Raw genomic sequence first — 26224 nt, forward strand, 5'->3', positions numbered from 1 at the left:
CTAACAGGATAAAGGAAAGACATCAAAGGCATTCAACTGGGGAAGGGAGAGGTGAAACTATCATTATTCATAGATGATGTGATTTTATATATGGAAAATCCCAAAAGCTCCACAAGGGGAGCGCTGGAAGCGATTGAAAAATATGGCAGAGTAGCAGGATATAAGGTCACTAGTCGATTAGACTGCTATATATAACTAAAAAGAACATGGAAGAAGGAATTTAAAAGTTGTAGCCTTTCCAATAGTCAAGCATAAATTGAAATATCTAGGGATATATCTAACTAAAAAAAAAACCAAAAGATTTGTATGAGGAAGAACACAGAACACTATTTCAAGAAACCAAGAGTGACCTCAACAAATTGAAGGATATCCCATGCTCATGGATTGGAAGACTCAATGTAATTATGGTGTAAGTTCTGCCCCAGGCACTATATATGTGTGCACTGCTATCCTGATTACAAATCCCAAAGAAATGGAAAAACTGATCACCAACTTCATATGGAGAAGAAGTTCAACATTAGCAGAGAACTTGCCCAAGAAGGACAAAGTTGGATGGCTTGCTTTACCCGACTTTAGCACATACTATTCAGCCACAGTGGTTAAAACAGTGTGGTACTGGTATAATGACAGATACTCGGACCAATAGATAGAGCAATCCCTCTGCTAAGTATATACCCTAAAGAAGGAAGAGACATTCCCTAGATTATCTCAGACAGAGATCAAGAACCTCAATAAACCCATAGCAAAAGAAGAAATAGAGAGGGTCATCAAAAACCTACCAACAAAAAAAAGCCCCAGGGCCAGATGGCTTCACAGCAGAATTCTACACCAAGCATTCAGGGAAGAGTTGACACCGATCCTCCAACAAAGTATTCCATAACATAGAAGAGGATGGTAAACTCCCAAACTCGTTTTACGAAGTCCGCATTACTTTGATACCCAAACAGGGCAAAGACCCCGCAGGTATAGAGAAGTACAGACCAATATCTCTAATGAACATAGAGGCAAAAATCCTTAACAAAATATTGGACAATAGAATGCAAAAGTATATAAAACATATCATCTACCACGACCAGATAGGATTCATCCCAGGGATGCAGGGATGGTTTAAGATCCGAAAACCCATCAATATTATATACCACATCGAGAAGAAAAAGAATAAAAACCATATGATAATATCCATAGATGCAGAAAAAGCATTTGACAACATCCAACACTCATTCCTAATCAAAACACTCATGAAGATAGGATTGGGAGCTAAATTCTTAAGCTGATACAAGCTATCTATGAAAGACCAACAACGGCCAACATCATAGTCAATGGAGAAAAGACAAAAAATATTCCACTGAAAAAGGGTACAAGACAAGAATGCCTCCCTGTCCCCACTTCTATTCAATATCGTTTTGGAGATTTTGGCTAACAACATAAAACAGCGAAAGGACATCAAAGGGATCCAAATGGGAGAGGAGGAGGTGAAACTATCGCTATTTGCAGATGACCTGATCCTGTACACTGAAGACCCCAAAAGATCCACAGCTGGAGTACTTACAGTGATAGAGGACTATGGAAGAGTGGCAGCTTACAAGATCAATAAAGAGAAGTCGGTAGGTTTTCTATACACATCGGACAGGACCATGGAAGAGGAAATTAGGAAGGAAGTACCCTTCACAGTAGCTAAGAACAAACTGAAATACCTAGGAATATATTTAACAACAACAAAAAAAACTAAAGACCTATATAAGGGAAACTTTAAGACCCTACTACAGGAAACCAAAAGTGACCTCCACAAATGGAAGAACATCCCCTGCTCGAGGATTGGAAGGCTTCACATAGTAAAGATGACAATCCTACCTAAAGCACTTTACAATTACAAGTTCAATGCTATACCAATTCAAATACTATCAACCTTCTTCAAAGAATTGGAAAAATTGACCACCAATTTCATATGGAGAGGGAAGAAACCCAGAGTTAGCAGAAAACTCCTCAAGAAGAAGGACACAGTTGGAGGACTCGCCTTACCCAATTTTAATGCCTATTACACAGCTACAGTGGTCAAAACAGCATGGTACTGGCACAACGACAGACAGACCAGTGGAAAAGAATAGAAAGCCCCAAAATAAAACCATCAGAATATAGACAACTGATCTTCAACAAGGGCCCCAAAACCATCAAGTGGGAAGTGGATGCCCTGTGTAACAAGTAGTGCTGGAAACAATGGATATCCACATGTAGAAAGATGAAACAAGACGTTTACCTCACCCCATGGACAAGAATAAACTCAAGGTGGATCACAGACATAAAAGTTAAATCCCAAACCATCAGGACCATCAAGGAGGGAATTGGGACTAACTTCAGACCATTGGTCCAGGGAATTCATAGGCTCACTGCAATAGGGAAGGGTACACACACAGGTGAACTGGAAATCGACAAATGGGATTTAAGAAGAATAATGCACCTGTGTACCTCGAAAGACTTCACCAACAGGGTAACATGACAGCCCACAGACTGGGAGAGGATTTTTAGTAATAACACATCGGACAAAGAGCTCATTACTAAAATCTACAACATCATCATGACCCGCAAAAAGAGGAAAACAGTTAACCCCCTAAAGAAGTAGGCAAAAGAACTGAAAAGAACGTTCACTAGGGAGGAGACCCATATAGCCAATAAGCAAATGAGAAAGTGTTCCAGGTTCTTAGCCATAAGAGAAATGCAAATCAAAACAACCATGACATACCATCTAAAACCCCTGAGGCTAGCCAAAACCAGCAAATCAGAGAACAACAAGTGTTGGAGGGGCTGTGGTAAAGTAGGAACCCTCTTCCACTGCTGGTGGTCCTGTAGATTTATATAGCCACTGTGGAAAGCAATCTGGTGATACATAAAGAAAATGGAAATTGATCTACCTTATGACCCAGCCATCCCTCTACTGGGGATATACCCGGTGGAAGCAACAAATAAAACACAACCAGTCATCTGCGCTCCAATGTTTATTGCAGCACATTTCACAATCGCAAAGACTTGGAAACAGCCTAAGTTTCCATCAATAGATGAGTGGATTAGTAAACTCTGGCACATACACACAACGGAGTACTAGGCAGCACTGAAAAGCACATGATAACATGAAACACGTAGTTTTGTGGGAAGAGCTGGAAGGAATCATATTAAGCGAGGTAAGCCAAATTCAAAAGGACAGGTATAACATAAGCCCCCTGAGGTAAGCACAATCAGCATGCCAGGATTAGACAAATAAACACCTATCTCGCAATGAACAGGTGGAAGCATACAGTTGGAGGGAGGGCAGGCCACACCTAGTGAGGTACATGAGGGTCCAACATAAAGAAGGGGAATGGGGCCAGGTAGAGTGACAAATGGGGTGGCGAGAACCTGAGTTGATGGCACGGGGAGTGGGGGGAAGACAGGGCACTACCCACCCAAGGGGAGAGTATTGGTTGTGTCCACACAGAACTGGAACATGCATAAGGACCACACCATGACATGCAAAACTAGGAGGGCAACGTAACACGCGGAGGAATCCACAAAGAGACTGGGCCATACGCTGGCCCTAACTTAAATTAGCCAGACCCCCACCATCTAAGGGAGTACCACAAAAAATGAAAATAGATCATCTGATGTGGGAAAGGAACTGACCTACCACACCACACCCAGAAGGAAGCTGAAGCAAAGGAAGGGAGAAGAACTCAGTGGAGCACACCTGGGCCCACCAAGCTCAGAGGCACCCCGGCTCAGAGGGCCCAATGTACAGAGGACCATATAGCCGGACCCATGATGAGATGCAACATCCTGCACTGACCCATGGCCCTCCATGGGACAGCACCAGAGACACAATGTGGGATGTGTGACTAAACACTGGGGGCATGCAATGGAGCGGCAGTGAAAGCAGAGTAAGGAGGTTCCGAGGGAGTAAAAAGGATGGACTTTGGTACCAGAACATGACACCCATAAGACTCCACTGGAAAACACTCCTAAAGGTCAACAAACAGACCTTGTACTACTAACAGGCTTTTTTTTTTTTTTTTGGCTGTCATTTTGTTTTGTTTTCTTTTTTTCCTCTTCTTTTAACTTTTGTATGTCAGTGGCTTTTTGTTTGTTAGTTTGTCGGTATTGCTGCCGTCATCGCCATGTTCTTATGTGCCACTTTGGGCTGTCAAAGCCATCCCAAATTTTATGCACATATTAATTTATCTGCAAGTCCATCTAGATAAGATACACTGGACAAATAATATGAGATGAAAATAACGGGACCAACAGTCCCGGAGGGACATGAGAGTGTGAGAGGTAGGGGAAGGGAGGAGGTGTTGGCCAACGGAGGGACAAGGGAACAACGAGTGGTTCAAAACCAGTGCCAGGGTGGGGATGGGAGGACTGTTAGGGAGTGACCAAGGGCAAGGTAACTGAGAGGAATTATGGAAACAAGAATAAGGGCTGAACATGGTAGTGGGACAAGAGGAAAGCATAAGAAAATAGAGGGAAAAGAGTAGGGCATACATAGAAGCCTAAATACAGACATGTACATATGTAATATATTTATGATTTGGGGGAAATAGAGCTATGTGAATATATTTACAGGTTTAGTAGTAGGGCATCAGGTGGACATTGGGCCTCCTCGCATGCATTCCCTTAATAAAAGAGCACCTTGTTCAGCTAACGGTCATTTCATGAAACCCACCTTCCCAACATGATCGCTGAAGACAGACATGTGCATAGGCAAACGAGGTGAAGAAAGCTGATGGTGCCCAGCTACCAAAAGATATAGTCTGGGGCCTTAGAGGCTTGAAGCCAAACAAGCGGCCATCTAAATCGGTAGCAACGAAGTCCACAGAGAAGCAGCACACAAGCTGTGTGAACACCAGGTGCTGAAGGAATCAGGTAACAGACACCAAAGAACAAAAACCACCTTCCCCACATAAACACTGAAGACAAATGTGTGCATAAGTAAGTGTGGTAAAGAAGGCTGATGGTGCCCGGCTATTGAGAGATATAGCATCTGGGGACTTAAAGGCTTGAAAGTAAACAAGCAGCCATCTAGCCCAGAAGCAACAAAGCCCACATGGAAGCAGCACACCAACATGTGTGATCATGAAGGGCTCAGGGAACCAGGTTTCAAGCAATAAAGGCAGGGGGGAAAATCATATCAGTGTGAATAAGGGGAGTGCATGATGGAGACCCAATGCCCATCTGTAGACAACTGGACATCCCTTGCAGAGCGGTACTGGGGAGGAGATGAGTCACTCAGGGTGCAGTGTAGCAACAATGAAACTCACAACCTTCCTCTAGTTCTTAAATGCTTCCTCCCCCAACTATCATGATCCCAATTCTACCTTGCAAACCTGGTTAGACCAAAGGATGCACAGCGGTCCAGATGGGAACTGGAAACACAGGGAATCTAGGATAGATGAACCCCTCAGGACCAGCTGTGAGAGTGGTGATACCGGGGAGGGAAGGGGGATAGAAAGAGGGAACTGATCACAAGGATCTACATATAACCTCCTCTTTGGGGATGGATGGGCAACAGAAAGGTGGGTGAAGGGAGATACCGGGCAGTGTAAGGTAAGATAAAATAATAATTTAAAAGTTATTAAGGGTTCATGCCGGAGAGAGGAGCGGGGAGGGAGCAGGAGGGAGGAGCGGGGAGGGAGCAGGAGGGAGTAAAGGAAAATGAGGAGCTGCTTCCAGGAATCCAAGCGGAAAGGAAACTTTGAGAATGATGAGGGCAACGAGTGATAAGTGTGCTTTACACAACTGATGTATGTATGGATTGTGTTAAGAGTTGTATAAGCCCCAATAAAATGATTTTTTTTAAGGGGGGGAAAAAAGAAGAGACATATAACAAACAAATGTATGCACTTGCTCTCATGTTCACAGCAGCACTATTCAAAAGAACAAGAAGTTGCAAACAGCCAAAAACCGTATAAGAATGGATAAGGAAATGTTGGTACATGTACACAATGGAATACACTCCATTACTAATAATCCTTGATGTAACCCTAAAGTGCCTCATGATATGCATGGACCTGCAGAACATTATGCTGAGCATAATTGGTCAGTGTCAAAAAGACAAATATTGTATGAGCCCACTACTACAGGGATAAACAGCAAGACAAGCCTGGCATCTGTTCTCAAGTCATCTCCCAAGCAACATTGTGGCTTGTCTGTTAATATTTATGATCCATTTTTCACTTCCTCATCTGTATACCTCAAAAACCACTTCTACAGAGGTAAACCCACCTCAGCTGGGGTCATTTTTTTTATCTAGCAGGAACTAGGAGAGGGTCGATTAGGTCTTGTCATACAGCACTGTCCTGCGGTCACTTCAATTTAATAAACACTCCTACAATCATGTGCAGTGAATGTCAATGTAAATTTAGGGCCAGAAGAGGAAGCAAAACGATCAACTTTCTCCTATGAAGCAGCTTGTAGGTTTGACTGCCAATCTGTTGTAAGCAGCCCAGCATACAGCCCACTCTACCACCACAGTTTCTTAGGAGAAGGTATATGTTGTTGTTGTTATAGTTCTTAGGTGCCATCGAGTCATTTCTGATTCACAGTGATCATGTGTACAACAGAATGAAGCACTGCCTGGTCCTACACCATCCTCACAATTATTCTTATGTTGCAGCCACTGTGTCAGTTATCTTATTGAGGGCCTTCCTCTTTTCACTTCCCTTCTACTTTACCAAACATGATGTCCTTCTCAGGGGAATGGTCTCTCCTGATAGCAAGCAATAAGTATATCTGGTTTTCAGTTCATTTTGAAATAAATAAAATAATGACTTAAGTTACACTTTACCATACTTGGACACAAGCATGATTTTAGAATCTACATGTAGATTCCTCTGATGACATAGTTTGCAATATTTACAGACTGTCCAAACTAAGAATGACTTGTAAAGCAAAAGAGATATATGTAACCAGTGAAATCAGTGCTTCTGAACACTCAGTTAAAAAGTGATCTCACAGTGAACAAAATATACACTTCCACTATACACCAAAACATTCCATCAACAGAGGCAAATAGTGTTATATAGTCAAGCCTGCAATAATAGTGAACCACGAGGAAATGCTTGGATAGGCACACAGGCTAAACAGGTATGGGAGGGAGAGGGAGTACACCTATGAATATGTATAGGTTTAACAGAGAATAGTTTTATATGTATTTTATTATGTATTTACTCTTGCTGCAAATATGTCATTAAATGTGGTGGAACATACAAGGGGACAGAGTTATATAACCTCCTGTGTTTACTGTTTCCATTCCTTCTCCGACATTCTTAACCTTCTGAACTTTGCTTTCGGTAATGTTGCCCTTTTGGTCTTAAATGATTGAGTTCAATTCTAGCCCTGATGAGTGACAAAGGGTCATAGTCTTGGTGGTTCCACTGGTCTCTCTGCAACCAATAAGCCTGGTCTCTTTTATGATGTTGAGTTGTGTTTCACATATTTATCCCACTCCAACCAGGACTTTCTACTGTGTGATCCTTTTTAGATAAGTTGGCAGTGATAGCAGGGTACCATCTAATTCTTTTGAGCACTAGGTTGTGGACACTAGTCTACTAATCCACGGGATTGTTTCAATACGTCATTTCTCTTTCCATTGCTCTTTTCCCCTAGACAGGGAGAGATCAGTGCCTTAGGTGCTGCACAGGAGTTTTTAAGACCACCGTTGTACTCACCAAAGTAGTTTGTAGAATATTGTTTTGTAATCCACTCATTTCCTCAAGCAATTTGTTCATATTTGAGAAGGTCATGTAAATACAATGTACTTAATAATCAGGACAGTTTTGAGTTGCATCCACTCTACATATGACTCCATTAAAAGCAGAATAATAATACAATTCTGTCACCTTATACTCAGCACAGTATTTAAGAATGCAGCACTATAACTTATATGGGAAAATATCAGCTTCAATTAGCTGTGTTTTCCCCATTCTTAATAGCAGTCAACTCAAGAGAAAATAAAAGAAACACAATGTTTACTGTATTTTACTCAATTTGTTTGCGAAGACTTTATGATAACAAAACCTTACCAACAGTACAGCTGTCTTCAAGTACCACATCAACATTTCTGTCTCTGTACTCGACCCTGAAGTCCAGCATCCGAGGTTGCCGTTCTACAATTTGCCTGGATGGCATTACAGGTCGAAATGCTGACGAGGACGAGGGAGCAGGAACTGAAGCTGAATGACTTGCTGAATCAAATAGAGGTCCTGGTAGGGTCTCACTTCCATATTCGCTGAAATATTGGCAGGGGGGGGAAGGATTACTGTTAAAAAATAATATGTAATACCACGAAAGACCGCTTTCTACCCATTGCTTGTACTATGGTTCTTATCAAGTGTATCAAAGCCTAACTACGTTTCTACTTCCTCCATAAAATCTTCCCCCACGACACAAGTAAAACTAACTACCCCCAAGCTAACCTTTCTATTTTAAACAGCAACAGCCTATCACGCAGCATTTATTAACCAACAATATCATATCACAGGGCATTTAATTAGATTTTTGCTTTGGGTCATGATGATATTATTAGTGAAACATCCTTTTTAACTCACTGAAGTATGACCATTATTTTCCCCATTTGCACATTCTCACTTATATTCACTAAGTCATAACTACACTCCTTCATTCTACTTTCAGCAAGACTCAGAATTTCCACTATTCTCAAACTTCCATTTCCTTCTCTCACTCCTACTCCACTTCGCAGAGAAAACAGACACCATCAAAGAGAGATGTCTGTTGGGGCACCACGCCCTGGAAAACACTCCTAAGGGCCAACAAACGATCCTTGAACTAACTACAAGCTTTTCTTTCCTGAAGTGTTTTGTTTTGGTCTCTGTCAGTGGTTTGTTTTTGTTGTTTTGTTGTCTGGTTGTATACTGTTGCTTTGTTTTCCTCTATTGTTTTGGTGCATGTTAGTGCCTCCACAGGTCTGTCTGAATAGGACAGGCTGGATGAACTATATGGAGGAAAAACAATGGGACTGACAGTTCCGGGTGAACTTGGGGTGGGGGGAGGTACAGGGGTAAGGAAGTGGTGTTAACAAACACAGGGACAAGGGAACAACATGGGACCCAAAATGGTAGTGAGGGGGGGAGTGGCAGGCCTGGTGGGGAATGATCAAGGGTAAGGTTACGTAAAGAAGAGGGATAGCTATAGCCCAGGTGGGGACGGAGCATGGAGGTAGGGCAGGAGGAAAGTCAAGGGAGATGGAGGAAAGAGCTAGGAGTCAAGGGGAATTTATGGAGGTCTAGACAAAGACATGTACATGCAAATATATGTATGAGGATGGGGAAATAGATCTATTTGTCTATATTTATAGGTTTAGTATTAAGGTGGCGGAAGGACCTTGGGCCTCTACTCAAGCACTCCCTCAATGCATGAATATTTTCTTTTATTAAATTGGTACTCTACGGTGCTCATCCTCCCGACACAACTGCTGAAGCCAAAGTGGGTGAACAAGTAAATGTGGTGAAGAAAGCTGATGGTGCTCGGTGATCAAAAGAGATAGTGTCTGGGATCTTAAAGGCTTGAAGGTGAACAAGCGGCCATCTAGCTCAGAAGCAACAAAGCCCACATGAAAGCACACCAGCCTGTGCAATCACGAGCTGCCAAAGAGACCAGGTATAAGGCATCATGCAAAAAAAATGTGTATATGTGTGTGTGTGTATATATATATATATAGATATAGATATAGATATGCACCATAGTGAATGAAGGGGGAAGTGGAGTGGAGACTCAAGGCCCATTTGTCGGCCATTGGAGATCACCTCACAAAGGGGTTTAGGAGAGGAGATGGGTCAGTTAGGGTACAATGTAATACCAATGAAGAACACAGCTTTCCCCCAGATCCTGGATGCTTCCTTCCCCCCCTCAGCTACCATGATCCGAATTCTACCTTGCAGGACTGGATAGGGCAGAGGTTGTACACTGGTGCATATGGGAGCTGGAGGCACAGGGAACCCAGGGTGGGCGATACCTTCAGGACCAGGGGTGTGAGGGGCGATGTTGGGAGAGTGGAGGGTGAATGGGTTGGAAAAGGGGAACTGATTACAAGGATCCACATGTGACCTCCTCCCTGGGAGATGGACGGCAGAGAAGGGGGGGGGGAGACTCCAGATAAGGCAAGCTATGACAAAATAACAATCTATAAATTATCATGGGATTGTGAGGGAGGGGGGAGCGGGGAGGGAGGGGAAAATAAAAAAAGAGGACCTGATGCAAAGGGCTTAAGTGGAGAGCAAATGCTTTGAAAATGATTAGGGCAAAGAATGTACAGATGTGCTTTATACAATTGATGTATGTGTATGTATGGATTGTGATAAGAGTTGTATGAGCCCCTAATAAAATGTAAAAATAAAAAAGAAAAGAAAAAAAAAAGAGATGTCAAGGAGTCCAGGAAAAGAATGTTTAGAAACTTAATGTGGTAGCAATTGTACAATTCTGCACGACATGATTGAACTGTGGAATGATATATGTATTATCTCCCAATTAATTAAAAATATGTATCTCATGGGAAAAAAATAAAATGTCACCCTTCCTATCCATGTAAAATCTAAACCCATTTTCTCATTAGCTTATCCTTTACCTTTTAAGTATCTGCAATTTCACCCTTCTCTTCCTGGTTCTTCTCAATAACATTTAAAGATGAGACTCTGATTTAAAAACCAAACTCATCACTACTATCATGTTGATTCTGACTCAAAGCCCACCCTAAGGACAGAGTAGAACTCCCATGTTTCAAAAGCTATAAATCTTTACTGGGAAAAGAAAGCCTCATCTTTCTCCTGTGGCCTGGCTGGTGGGTTCAACTGCTATCTATGCATCCATAACAGTTCGATACATAATCCACTACACCATGAGAGCTCCTTCTCTCCACTATAAAGAAAAATAAATTGAAATTCCAGTTTCACCCATTTAAAAGATATCTGACATGAAAAATAATTAAGATTAAATTAGTGACATGGTGGGTTTCGAGTTCAGCTGCTAACCACAGGTTAGCAGTTTGAAACCACCTACCACTGCACAATTGAAAAATGAAGTTTCATTCTCGCATAAAGATTTACACCCTATGTGTGTAGGTATGGATTGTGATAAGAGCTGTAAGAGCCCCCAATAAAATGAGTTTTAAAAATGAAAAGAAAATATTTTCAGTTCAGGGGACCAAAGTCCTTGATCACTTTAATTGAAGTAGCAAGCAATATTTGGCCATTAACCACATTAAGCCATTAAAGATATCATATAATCTTACACACTTTGTAACTCTCGCTAAAAAAAAAATCCCTCTAGTCTGTCAGTTTGCATATTCCTGGGAGGCAGGAGTCTATGCCACTGGAATTTCAAATACCAGCAGAATCACCCAGGGCCCAGAGGTTTCAGAGGGGCTTCAACCTATGACAGACTAGAAAGGAGAACCTGGTGATCAACTTCTGGGGGGAAAAATTAAGAAAAAAAGGCCAATAAAATATTATGACTAGCAATGGAACATTGTTTAAAATAGCAACTGAAGATGAGCCCCCAGGTTGGAAAGCAGTCAAAATATGAGTAGGGGCAAGCAACCTACTCCAAATAGTCTCTACCCACTTTCCTCAAATTGATACTGGTCGTTAGGGATAGTGAAGACTAAAGTAGAACGACTCTAATAAGGAGTCTGAGGTTGTAAATGGTTATGGAAGCAAACTGCCATCTTTCTCCTATGAAGCCCTTTTGTGTTTGAACTGCTGACCTTTTGGCTAACAATCAATTGCTTAACCACTGTGCACTAAGACTATTCCTAAAAGTAGAATTTAAAGATGGAATAAAGCTTTAAAAACCTTCATTTGCTGATGTTGCATGACTCAAAATAAGAAATGGCTATAAACTGTAATCAGAATGATTAGGGCAAAGAATGTACAGATGTGCTTTATACAATTGATGTATGTATATGTATGGACTGTGATAAGAGTTGTATGAGCCCCTAATAAAATGTAAAAAAAAGAAGAAAAAACTGTAATCAGAATGTTGAATGTATGAAGTATGAATATAAAAAAGTTGGGTCATCAAAAAGTAAAACACACAGGAGGATAATCATTACAAAGAGATGATGAAAGCAATGAGCATGCTTTGAACCTATTATCATTTTTTAAACAATTTTTATTCTAAATTAGATGGGGGCTTACATTTCAGATCGTTAACTTTCTAATCAACAGTTTAAACTACTAATTAAATTTCCCAATAGTTTAAAAAAGAGAGTTGCTGTCTCAGAAATCCATAGGGACAGCCTATCCTGTCTTGTAGGGCCACTATAAATTGAAAAGGAGGTCATGGCAGTGAGTGAGTGAGTGATATAAAGGTCTTAGCACAATGTCTGATACTTGTAAAAATTCAAATGTCAAACTTAGTACACTAGGTTAAGATTAGTAGTTAGGAGGTGAGCGAAGATCCTTTCTTCTTTTTGCATACATATTCATCAGTACCACTTGGTAGAATCAAGCTTCCGGGGTTTATTCAGTTTTCTCACAAACTGAAGCTAGACATTGTGCAATTTTTCACAAGTCTTAGTGCTAGCTCTATGGAGTCTAAATTTCAAAGTTCTGTTAGTCACTCTATTCCCTAGATTAAGGACTGGTAACTTCCTTCAAGCAGCTACAATATCTAGTTTACTTCAGGGTTTCCTTTCACCTAATTTAGTTCTCCACACTGTGTAACCAATTCTACATCAAATTTCCTAGTTGAAATACCTAGTGTTGCTGTCTTTTCCTGACTAGATACTGATACAGCAGAAGAGCCCCAGGAAGCATACTCTCTCTCAAAGGCAGAATTCACGAACTGACTTAAGTCTTTGATGGTCAATGCAGTACTGAACTCGTTGCCAAAAGAAAATGGGACGCTAATGCTGAAAAGCAAGGATGTTACTTTGAGCCCTATGCTTGATCCAAGTCATGGTATTTTCACTTGCCTAACATCCATGTGAAAGTTGGACATAGAATAAAGAAGACTGAAGAATCAATGTTGTTCGATTAAGATGCTTGGAAAGAATATTGAAAAAACCTTGGACTGCCAAAAGCACAAATAAATGTGTCTTGAAAGGACAGCCAGAATGTCCTTCGAAGTAAGTATGGCAACGTTCTGTCTCACATAATTTGGATAGGTTATCAGGAGAGGTGACTTCATGGAAGAGGACATTATGTTGGGAAAAGTAGAGGGGGATTGATAAAGAGAAGATCCTCGACAAGATGGACTGACATTGTGCCTGCAACAATGGATTCAAACATAAACATAATTATAAGGTTGCCGCAGGACCAGGAGGTGTTTGTCACTTGTACATAAGGTCATTATGAGTTGGAACTGTCTTTATATCACTTAACAACAGCTATGATCCATGACAATTTGCCTACTGAAACGAGTGCCCAAGAAGGCAAAAACACATTAAGGTGGCAAAGATAACAACAAAGAATGCAGAAGCATTGCTTGACTCTATTAGACAATTTACAATAGAAAATTATAAGCTCAGTTATTTTAAACTTTAGTCATAGTAAGAGAGCTAGAGTTTCAAACTGTCCCCCAAAGACTTTTTTTCTTGGATCCAGAAAAGGCCTTACTGAGAATGAGATTCAAAATTTACTTGTGCAAATTGAAGAATTACAGTAAAAGTTGAAGAGCATCGTTTCTAAGGGAAAGTTAAGGCACTATTTTAGAAAGTGTAGGGCTGGGAATGACAGAATGGAGAAACTTGAATAGACTCAGATGAAGATTATAATCTTAAACTCCTTAGAATCATTTACAATCCCTTTTGTAAAAAGAAACAATCCCTCCTTTCATGACTGAGGTTACCTATGCTGGAAAACTCTGTAATATTCATATCCCAAACAAAACCCATTGCCATCAACTTGATATTGACTCATAGCAACCCTCCACAGGGTTACTGACTATCTTTAGGGGAGAAGACAACCTCATATTTCTCTTGCATTGTGAGTGACGAGTTTGATCTACAGGCTTGATGTTAGAAGTCCAATGTCTAACACAGTTACCTTAAAAGAGGATATCAAAACCAACCTCCCATTAGTCCTGTTCTCTAAAATCAGATTTAGAGATACTATGAGAGAACAAATTCAATCTCTTAATGAAAGGAAATGTGCTCAAAATAATGCTAAGATTTTAATAAATTTATCAGCAAAAACCTTGGGGATAGGTATAGAAACAAATGACAGGTAACTAATCTGGTCAAAGGAATTTGGATTGAGCCAAATAAAGCATGCTAACTCAAACTGCTAAAAAATCTTCTAGATTGTTGGCTGAATGAGATTTGTATCTCAAGTGAGTTGCATTTAATGAGGGTAAGATGACTGAATTCTAGGGTACAACATAGAATAAATCCAAATGTCTAAAGAAAGGAATGCTGGAGCAAACTTACTATGTACCTACATGTATATATATGCCTACGACATTGTCCATGAGGTCCCAGAGGATACGGTCTTTACCAAAACATCGAGAAATGCCTTCGTAAGAGAATCTGCCTTCCTGAAGATCTCAGCAAAGGTTGACTTTTGTGGAATGTTGAGATGGCACCACTGAGAAAAACTCCCATCTAAGTGGCAGAAGTAAAATGCTAGAACCAAACTTCTACAGAAGAGGTGGGAGGAAATATCTTAATGGATAGCATCGACAAAAAATGGCAACCAAAAGGTTTTAACCTGCAGAATCGTTTACTGTTGTTAGTTGGATTCAAGGCAACTCCAATGCATAGTAACCTTATGCATAACAGAATAAAATGTTGCCCACTCCACTTCCTGATTATTGGTATGCTACAGTCCACTACAGAAATTTTCATTAATATTTATAACAATATTTTCAGTAAGTTTACTAAAATATTACTTAATCTATACTCTTAAGACTGTAGAAACCCCACACCTGGTGCCATAAATCCTGACTTTAGTGTCCACAATAAAGAGCTCCAGTTACCCCTGGTCTCCAAATCTAAGTTAGTTTGCAAATATAAATCCTTGAATTAAAGAAGAGGCCTGGTCCTCTCTCATAAACCATGCAATCACGTCACAAGTATTATAAATTTTCCCATACAATGTATGGACTGATTGATACTAGCGTACCTGTAGGGCATTACTTGATCCTAGGTCTAAAATAATGCTAAATCCTAGGGATATAATTCATGTAGCAAATAAAGTTTTGACCCAAGTTCATTTAATAATCAAAGAGTCCATAAGTCACTGTGCAGTTATGTCTCCATGTCCTGAAAGTATCATTAAAACAGACACCGTAATGGGTACACTTCTCATATTAGTGTATTAATGCATTATTGTATAGGATAACACAAGGCAAATGATCTTGTGAACACTTCTTAATCTCCATACTAATTTGCATGTACCACAAAAAGGACTTTCCTTTAATCTAGCAACATAAACAATATACTTTCACTCACTGTTAGTGAATTAGGTTTGAGTTTTTTGGCCTTTTCCTGAAGAGTATATAAACTCTTGTTCTTTCTTCTAATCTAGTCTTGAGAAATCTTGATCTAGACATTCCACAAAACAACATTACATTAATGACAATGTGGATTAGTCCTGAAGAGCAGGAAATAACAAGTACTTAGATACTTTGGTAAACAACACACATGCATGCTAGCAACTAGGAGATACACCTCATAAAACTGCAGGAGCCTACTATCTTAGTAAAGTTTGTGGAGGTACAATAGTCAGGCATGTCAAGGTGAAAGACCTATTGCTATGTCTTGCACTTCACATCAATAAATAAGAAAAATATTTAACTGGGATGAGAAAAAATGATTCAGTGCAACATGCTGATACCAACCAAAATTAGACACCTGCAGCAGTACTGCACAGAGATGTCCTTGAAAGACAGTAGTGGGGGGGGGGGGAATCTTTCCAATGGAAAACCCAATATTACTGGTACCAGAGATGACCACTTCATGTGGAATGAGAACTAGCCTGGAGTACTGATCTGTACTGAGTCATGGTCAAGAGGTGGGTTTCACAACTGATAACTTGGAAATTGGATGACAGGATGTCTGAGGAAAATACATGAAAATGGATCTAGGAGAAAAGTCTCAAAATACCAGTGCATTTGTTTCCCATATGAATGAGGGTTAACTTCCATTTATACAATACAGTCTCTCAATAATTAGGATAAAAATGACTACTTCCTCTTGGTGTCAAACCATTTTTCTCCCTTGCTTTACTGGTGCCAATCAATACATTAATGTATAATATTGCCATGCAAATGGGATGGAGGCTAGGTAGGGGAACAAAATAGAAATATTCCATTATCAATACTGACTCTAGCTAGGGAAACTGAAAGCCTAATTATGAAAGGCAGAGACAATGGATCATTCACATGATGGAGGGAGCAATGATTTATCCTCACTGAAAGAAACACTACTCTGAATATGAAATTGCCTTCTCTAATGATAATGTTTCTTCTTGCCCTGACATCTATGAATTCACCAAAAGTTTTGTGATGTATAGTTTTCCATATGACATCAGTACTAATGAAGAACTCTTTCAAAGCAAAAGAAGTATAGCATTCATGTATACCATTATCCAAGAGTAGCTAGCTTCAAAAAAGTACGGAAAGCCATATTAAAAAACAAAACAAAAAACTCCGTTCCAACACAGGCAATAACACTCTCAAAACTTGATGCTCTGCTACAAATAATGTGGAATATCCTTTATATTAATAAACCAAACATAGTACTTTTTCAATTTGCCAGAAACACAGGTCTGGGGAGAGTAGGTGGTAAGAGTGGCTCTTATTATGCCTATAATTTACCAAAATGTTCCTTCTCTCAACTTTGGGCTCTGAGGATTCAGAGATCATAGTTCCCATGGGTGCAATATTTTCACAACACTTCCATTGAATTAGAGCTTGATGATGTAATTATGTCACTTTGGACTGAATTAACTAACAAAGAAAGGGGCTATGGCTAGGATGACTGATCTGATTACCAAGAAAAAAAATGGGGTGAGTAACAGCTGCTACATAGTACACTATATCTGGAGCAGTGGAGATTTACTGAGTTATCCAATAATAAAAGTTCATGTAAAACTGCCATTAACCACAACCAAAAAAAGTTCTAGTGAGGATTCTGTCTTTTTAAAGAATGACAGTTTGAGATGTCCCATCAAGTAATGAGAAGCCTGAGAAGCTGGTTATGGGTAGAGGGTATATAAATAGTGGGAAAATGTTAATTAATTCAACCTTATGACCGGAGACAAATACAAAGAGTATAGCATCAAGAAAACACACATATGTGTTCATGAGTGGAGGTACACATACATTCACACTTCTTTCCATTTGCATATTTGTTTTATCAAAAGTTCACTCGCCCAAAATCAAATCCACTGCTATGGAGTCAATTCTGATTTACATAGGATGGAGAGAACTGACTCTGTGGGTTCCTGAGACTATAAATCTTTACAAGAGTTAAAAAAAAATCTCATTTTTCTCCCTTGGAGCAGCTGCTAGTTTCAAACTTCTGACTTTATGGTTAGCAGCCAAATACAAATCCTACTATAGCACCAGGGATCCTAGCAATGACTAACCAACCAAGCAGTGGCATTTTATTCCAATATCAGCCATGGGGTCACTTTCGAATTTCTTCCAGCAGTTCAAAAGTTTTGTTGCACACTCTTAGAAGTACCAACATCAGCTGAGCAAAAAAAACCCTTCCCACATCCATTGGGTTTCAAAATGGCATTAATCCCAACCTCTCTGCCTTACTTCTCCAGTATGAGGAGTGGTAGGCTGCTATTAATTTGACATCCTAACTACTCTTTTCTAATTTTTCAAAATAATTAAATAATCCAATAAAGACACTGATTGCTAGAGAAGCTCTATGACAAAAAGTCTATTTTTACATCTGAACTTCAACTGAAGGACTGTTTGTATCTTAAGCAGCTTTCTCTACACAGCACACAGACTTTTGGAAGGCACTGAACAAAGCAAAGTAAACAGGAATTCTACACTTGATTATTATTTCAATTTTTAAAAGTCGAACCCATGTTAAAACTTCTATGTAACACTCCCCACAACTCCAAAGGGTAGGGGTGGGGGCAACCCAGATTGTGTTTTTTAAATAAGCTTGTGAGTAAAATGAAAGGAAAATTGTTAAAACAAAAGTTGTTACATGCCTGATTTCTTGACCTTGAAGAAGACAAAAATATATAGAAGAGAACTGCCTTTAGAATGACATATTCGTGGGTTGGAAGGGGGGAACTGATTGCAAGGATCCACATGTGACCTCTTCCCTGGGAGAGGGACAGCAGAGAAGGGGGGAAGGGAGACTCCGGATAGGGCAAGATATGACAAAATAACGATGTATAAATTACCAAGGGCACATGAGGGAGGGGGGAAAAGGGAGGGAGGGGAAAAAAAAAAGAGGACCTGATGCAAGGGGCTTAAGTGGAGAGCAAATGCTTTGAGAATGATTGGGGCAGGGAATGTATGGATGTGCTTTATACAATTGATGTATGTATATGTATGGATGGTGATAAGAGTTGTATGGGTCCCTAATAAAATGTAAAAAAAGAAAAGAGAAAAAAATGATTGGGGCAGGGACTGTACAGATGTGCTTTATACAATTGATGTATGTATATGTATGAACTGTGATAAGAATTGTATGAGCCCCTAATAAATTGTTAAAATTTAAAAAAAAAAAGAATGACATATTCGAGACTTTCTCACCCATTGGACTTTTAACCTTGGATAATTTATACAATCTCTCTAATCTTAGATTCCTTATGTGTAAAAGATAAACATTTATAATTTGTAACAAATATTACATTTTTCTTAAAATCTGCCTTCCAGTCAACTCCAACTCATAGCACCCTTATAGGACAAAGTAGCTTTGTCACCTCTCTCCTAGCAAGTGAGTGGTGGGTGTGAACCATCAACCTTTCCGTTAGTTAGCACCCCAACAATGAACGCAATGAACCAATAAATGAGTACTGAGTATTGTAAAGAGGGACTGTAATGAGTATTAAATTCGTTGTCTACCATAGTCCCTGGCACTTAATGGTTTTTTTTAAATTGCAGACTCTTATTTTTGAATTCACACATAAAATCTGATTCCAAAAACACTTAAAAAACACAAGGTAGGTCTTAAAGGCTTAAAGATAAACAAGCGGTCATCTAAAGCTGAAAAGCATCAAAGCCTACATGCAAGAAGCACACCAGCCTATCTGACCACAAGGTGCAGAAGGGACCAGTTATCAGACATCAAAAAACTAAAAATCGTATCAATGGGTGCCCACCTCTCTGATACAATCAATGAAGACAAACGTGTCCATAGCAAATGTGGTGAAGAAAGCTGATGGTGCCCAGCTATCAAAATATATAGTGTCTGGAGCCTTAAAGACTTGAAGATAAGCAAGTGGCCATCTAGCTCAGAAGCAAAAAAGCCCACATGGAAGAAACACACCAGCCTGTGAGACCACGAGCTGTCGAAGGGATCAGGTATCAAGCATCAAGGAACAAAAAATCATATCATTGAAAATGTGGGTGAGTGCAGAGTGGAGACTCAAAGCCCAATGGTAGCCAACTAGACACCCCTTACTGAAGGGTTGTGGGGAGGAGATGAACCAGTCAGGGTGCGGGGTAGCAACGATGAAACAAACAAATTTTCCTCTAGTTCTTAAATACTTCTTCCCCCCCACTACCATGATCCCAATTCTACCTTACAAATCTGGCTAGACCAGAAGATGTACATAGGCACAGATAGCAACTGGAAACACAGGAAATCCAGGACAGATGACTCCTTCAGGACCAGTGGTGAGAGTGGCGATGCCTGGAGGGTGGAGAGAATGTGGTACCGGTAGAAAGGGGGAACTGATTACAAGAATCTACGTATAGCCTCCTCCCTGGGGGAGGGACAACAGAGAAGAAGGTGGGGGGAGGGGAGATGTCGGACAGTGTAATATATGACAAAATAATCATACATGAATGATGAAGGGTTCATGAGGTAGGGAAGGGGGAAATGAGCATCAGATATTAAGGGCTCAAGTAGAAGGCAAATGTTTTGAGAATGATGATGGCAACAAATGTACATATGTTCTTAACACAATGGATGTATGTATGGATTGTGATAAGGATTGTACGAGCCCCCAAAAAATGATATTTTTAAAAGCACAAGGTAATAATATTTCTCCATGTTAAAATAATTCATATATTTTAAGACAGTGTATTGCCCGTATATAGCACAATTTTTATCACCTCTGTTCAAAGGAATTAAGTATCAACATACTTAACAATGTTGTAGAAATTTATTTTCTATCATAAAGTTCCATAAGCTTGTCATACTACAGTAGCTTGTATGTTGCTATGATGCTGGAGGCTATGCCAATGGTGTTTCAAATACCTGCAGGGTAACTCTAAGTGAACAGTTTTCAACAGTTTCCAGACTAAGAGCAGACTATGAAGAAGGACAGGTTGTCCACTTCCAAGATACTAACTAATAAAAAGACTTATGAACATCATCGAAACATTGTCAGATATTGAAGGCCTAATGAATAGAAGCAGAACACTGTCAGAGGCAGTGCCGGAAGATGGGCCTCTCGGGTCAGATGGCACTCAAAATATGACTGACGAGCTGCCTTCTCAAAGAAGAGTGAGCCACAATGACTAGAACGGAGTAAAGCCTATGGGAGGAGTCAAGTCTTTGGGACCTTCATTTGCTGACAGAGTATGACTCACAGTGAGAACAGCTGCAAAATTCTACTAGTCTTCAGAATTTGGAATGTACAAAGTATGAATCTAGGAAAGTTATAAGCCATCAAAAATGAAATGGAACACATAAGGATAAATATTCTAAATGACCTGAAAAGGGTTGGTATTGGCCATGTTGAATCAGGAAATAATATGGTGTCTTATGTCAGGAATGACACAATCCACAGGAATGACATAGCATTCATCATCTAAAAGGACATTCCAAGATGTACCTTAAAGTAAAAGGCTGTTTGTGACGGGAACTCTACTGACTTCTTCAATGAGAACTTGATCAAATATGCAATCAAAATGCATTCATAATTATTGGTGAATGGATTTAAAAAGATGGAAACAAAGAAGGAACAGGTTGGAAAATATGATCTTGATGATAGAAACTTGAGAACACATGGCGGAAATTTTTGAAAGACCAACGAATTGTTTGGTGCAAGTACCTTTTTCAACAACACAGAAGGTGACTATACACATGGACTCCTCCCAATGGGATATACAGAAATATCTGTGAGAAGAGACAATGGAGAAGCTCATTATCAGGAGCTAAAATGAATCCAGGCGTCAACTATGAAACAGACCACCAATTACTCATATAAAACTTCAGGTCAACGCTGAAGAAAATTAAAACAAGTCCACAAGAGCCAAAATACAACCTCGAGTCTATCCCACCTCAATTTCAAGAATACCTCAAGAACAGTTTTGATGCTCTGAACACTAATGACAGAAGACCTGATTAGCTGCGAGAGGACATGGAGCCGATCATTCATGAAGACAGCAGAAGGTTATTAAAAAGACAGGAAAGAAAGAAAAACCTCAATGTCCCTGAAACTTGCTCTTAATCAGAGTAACTAGGGCAAAAGGAAGAAATAATGGAGTCAAAGAGCTGAATAGAAAAATTTAAAAGACAGCTCAAGAAAACCAAGGCAAACTATTAAAGTTAAAATGAAATGTGCAAATACCTAGAGTTAGAAAACCAAAAGGGGAAGAAAACATGCTCAGCATGCCTTAAACTGAAATATCTCAAGAAAAAAAGTTGCAATAATAAGAGATTATGTGGACAGAATATTAAATGAGGCAGGAAGCATCAAGAGAAGATGGGGTAAACACTGTCACTGTACCAAAAAGTAGTAGGCGACATTCCAGCATTTCATGAGGTAGCATATGAGCAGGAATCAATGATACTGACGGAAGTTGTTCAAATTGCACTGGAAGTATTAACAAAAGGCTCCAGGAATGGACTGCCTACCCACTGAAATGGTGCAGAGAGCTGTAGACGCACTGGAAACACTAGCCCATGCCAGGAAATTTGGAAGACAGCTACCTGGTCAAATGAATGGGAGAGATCGGTATTTGTGTCCATTACAAAAAAAGGTCACCCAATAGAGTGCTCAGATTACAGAACAGTATCATCATTCTCGCATGCAAGTAAAATTCTGAAAATCATCCAATAATGGTTGCAGCAGTACACTGACAGGGAACTGCCAGAGGTTCAGGCCAGGTTCAAAAGAGGACAGAAAAAGGGGTGGATATCAATGCTGATGTCAGAGGGATCTTGGCTCTAAGCGGAGAATACCAGAAAGATGTCTGCTTGTGTTTCATTTACTATGCAAAAGCATTCAGCTGTGTGGAACATAATAAACTGTGGACAGCCTTGAGAAGATTGTGAATTCCAGAACACTTCATTGTGCTCATTCATGAGGAACTTATAAGGATCAAGAAGCTTGTGTATAAATAGAAGAAGGGAATACTGCATGGTTTAAGATCAAGAAAGGTGTGTGTCGAGGTTGAATCCTCTCACCATAGTTATTCAGTCTGCATGCTGAGCAAATGATCCAAGAAGCTGGATTCTATGAAGAAGATTGTGGCTTTGGGGCTATAGGAAGGCTTATTCAAAACCTGTGATATGAAGATGACACAACTTTGCTTGCTGAAAGCGAAGATGACTTAAAGCACAGGCTGACAAAAATCAAGTACTGCAGCCTTCAGTTAGTACAACTTAATGTAAAGAAAACAAAGAATCCTCACAACTAGATCAATAGGCAACATCATGGTAAATGGAGAAAAGATTGCTTGGATCCATAATCGATGCTAATGGGAGCAGCAGTCATGAGATCAAGTGATGCACTGCACTGGGTAAATCTGCTGCACAAGACCTATTTAAAGTTTTGCAAAACAAGGATGTAACTTTGAGGGTGAAGATGCATTTGACTCATGCCTTGGTATGTATATGAAAGTTAGACAATGGATAAGAAGAGTGAAACAGAAAATTGATACATCTGAATAATGATGCTCGTGAAGAATAGTGAAAGCACCATGAATTGCCCTACGAACAAACATTTGTCTTGGAATAAGTACAGTGAGAATGCTCCTTCATCTCATATATTTAGGACATGTCATCAGAAGGACAAATTCCTAGAAAAGGACATCATGCTTGGTAGGCAAACAAGAGGGAGACCTTCACACAACGGGCAGACCATAGTGGCTGCAACAGTGAGTTCAAACATAAGTGAGTATGCGCACCATGATTCAGAACCAACTCGGTGGCACAACACAACAGGGTATCTGAAACCTGTTCCTTGTGTTAATGGATAAACTGGCAAATTAAGAGTCAGTTGTATGCATACATTATATTCAATTTTACTCACAAATCAAATATTTAAACAAAATCTCTAATTACCTGCATGCACCAGTCACTTTCAGCCTATCATACAGTACAAAGAACCCACATTTATTTTCCTCTGTTCGATAAAGGAATTTTTAAATATCTCAAGTCCACAGTGATTTAAAAGGTAAAAACAAGGTTAGGAATGAGATTTTTAAAGGACGACTACTACTAAATATAACTGATTTTCTTAAGTGAGTGCATGATTCCTTTAAAACAAGCAACTACAAAAATCTTTCTGGTGAAAGTCAAACCTCAAATATTATTATAGTAATCTTATTAGAACTCAATTCAGTACTGGATTTTAGTCACAAATAAAACTGAAGCAGAGAGTACCATCTGTGCCAGGAGAGAGGGGACATTTCTAGAGAGGGAATTTCCACAGTTCACCCACAGCAAATACTATTAATTGTAAGAGATATACAATATATGTTAAGCACCAAGCAGCTGAGCCCACAGCAAAAATAATTGGCACATAAAATGGCAATAACACTTGCTCAAGAATAAAACTGGAACCATGTTTAGCAGTGTAAAATGTTCTAAAACTAGGAAAATATCATTTTTAAAGTTCCTGTAAGCATTTGGTTTTCTTTACTACACAATGATTTCAACACAAATACTGTTGAAGCCAGTGCCCTCTCACTTAGCCCCGCCCCACTCACCCCCAAAAAAGTGGGTAAAAATTCTGGAAATCGGCCACATTTATTCTGGATAAAATTTTCCTAACACATTTTTAAAAGAAGTTGAGGATGATAGGGGTATTGTTAATTGATTTCACCATAAAAAAGTAAAATATCATGCTTGGTAAAGTAGTGAGGTATCAAAAAAGAAGACGATCTTCGACAAGATGGGTGGACACAGTGGCACATCAATGGGCTCAAAGAGCAGAACAACTGTGAGGCTGGCCCATGACCGGGCAGTGTTGCATTTTGTTGGATAAAGAGTCGCTATGAGTCAGAGCCAACTCAACAGTGCCAAACAACAACAATCAAAATAAAAAAGAGGGAGAGATACAAGTGCCCTATAATTTGCTGAAGTCCTAAATTATGGTTTCTATACAATCTTGGATGTCTTTCATTTATGCTGTGCCTAGGCCTTTATTTCCCAAACAAACTCACTCCTAGTCTGCTGTTCCTTCTGCCTCATCTGCACTTAGCAGATCATGATTCTTTGACTAGGAAATCAAGTTATCTGATTCAAGCCACAGCTTGAATAGAGAGGTTAATGGAAGAAATCAAGTAGAGGCAGCCCTTGGGTTTTGGACAAAATATCCAATTTAGGATAATTTCTGCTTGCTTTTTAATGTTACATTAATTTGTCCTCATGCTCAATCTATTGAACTAACTAACCTCTATTCACAACCAATTCATCATTATCACCTTTACTTGCTACATAAATAGCTTTTAAATCATATAATAGAAAAACCTTTTTCTTTCACTAAAGAATAAATAAGAAATGTGCACCTATTCCAACTTACCTATAAATTCTTAAACACACAGGAACATATCTTGTTTGTAAGAGAGAAACTGACTCTAATTAAACTACTCTTGGAAAAGAGTGTGGTTTTACCTCCTGTGACTTTATAGTATGTTCTTATAATCCGGAATTAGAGCCTACTATTTTAAGGAGAAAAATGTTACAAATTCATTTTTAACTTGAAACATTATTTTGTAACTATTATAGCTCTCATGGTGCCACCTTCTAAGTTTATCTTCTGGATAACATAAAACCACGAAGACTACTGCACGTGTTAGTACTGTATTCTTCAGGGAAAATAATTCAGAATTTGGTGAAGTTTTATTATTAAGGATTTATTTAAATTGTCACAAGTTATCATGTACTTGATTTATAAACCAAATTGGAAGGGGGAGGAGGGAGTTGTAGTAAGACTAGAAATAAAGCCTATATAGTCAAATGATGAACATATGAGAGAGCACCCCAAAAAACCCTGAAAATCCCCTCCACCTCCAAGCTATATATGTAAATTTTTTTTACAAAACAACCTTATAACCTTCACAGTACTCTCCATTACACTTAATACATTTGTCAATTCTGCAATTCCATTCTTGGAAACAAGTTTTCAAACATCTATTTAGATGGCTGACAGCATCTCTCGTTTTCTTCTTCACCTCTTATACATCATAAAATTGCTGTCCTTTCATGTCCCTCTTCATTCATGGTAACAAAAAGAAATCACATGGAATGAAGTCAGGTAAGTAAGATGTGTGGGGCAATAGAAGCATGTTGGTTTTTGCCAAAAACTGGTGCACTGAGATGGCTGTGTGAGCAAGTGCATTGTTGTAGTGGCAAAGCCAGTCCCCCCTCTGCCACAAATCAGGCCTTTTTTGTCACACATTATTACACTATCTTTTCAGAACCTTTAAAGAGAAATTTTGATTAACAGTCTGACATGGTGGAATGAACCAAATTCACTATGAGTCAATATTTTCATCCATTTGGGAAGTTGATGAATGTCCAAAAGAGGTTTGTTGACAATTGACATTCCACCTTTTTTGAAACAAGAAAGCCACTGTACACTTGAGTTTTTTGTATAGCACTGTCCTTGTGAGCGGTATTAAACATCACAAGTTTCTGTGGTAGTTTTGCCCCCCAGCAGGAAATAAAATTTCACAGCTACTTGCTGTTCTCTTAAATCAGCCATCACAAAACAACCAAACAAAAAAAAACCAAGATTCGAGTGAAATTTCTTTGATGAAAAAATTAACTGTAATCAGAGAACTTCCCCAGGCAGCATCATTGGGTGCACTACAAGCAAACTGTTCAATGCTTACCTAGCAGAAAAAATTCGTACTATGA

The 26224-nt window shown here is 39.4% G+C and overlaps 1 protein-coding gene across 1 annotated transcript in view; it reads right to left on the minus strand.

Annotated features, from left to right (window-relative positions):
* Positions 1 to 26224, minus strand: part of FAF1 (Fas associated factor 1) — a 504460-nt gene that overhangs the window by 358872 nt on the left and 119364 nt on the right. The window contains exon 4 of the mRNA XM_075555846.1: positions 8049 to 8254. Coding sequence (XP_075411961.1) covers positions 8049 to 8254 — 206 coding nt within the window. The remainder of the gene's footprint in view (positions 1 to 8048; positions 8255 to 26224) is intronic.

Source organism: Tenrec ecaudatus, chromosome 1 (assembly GCF_050624435.1).
Source record: "Tenrec ecaudatus isolate mTenEca1 chromosome 1, mTenEca1.hap1, whole genome shotgun sequence".
Taxonomy (NCBI): Eukaryota; Metazoa; Chordata; class Mammalia; order Afrosoricida; family Tenrecidae; genus Tenrec; species Tenrec ecaudatus.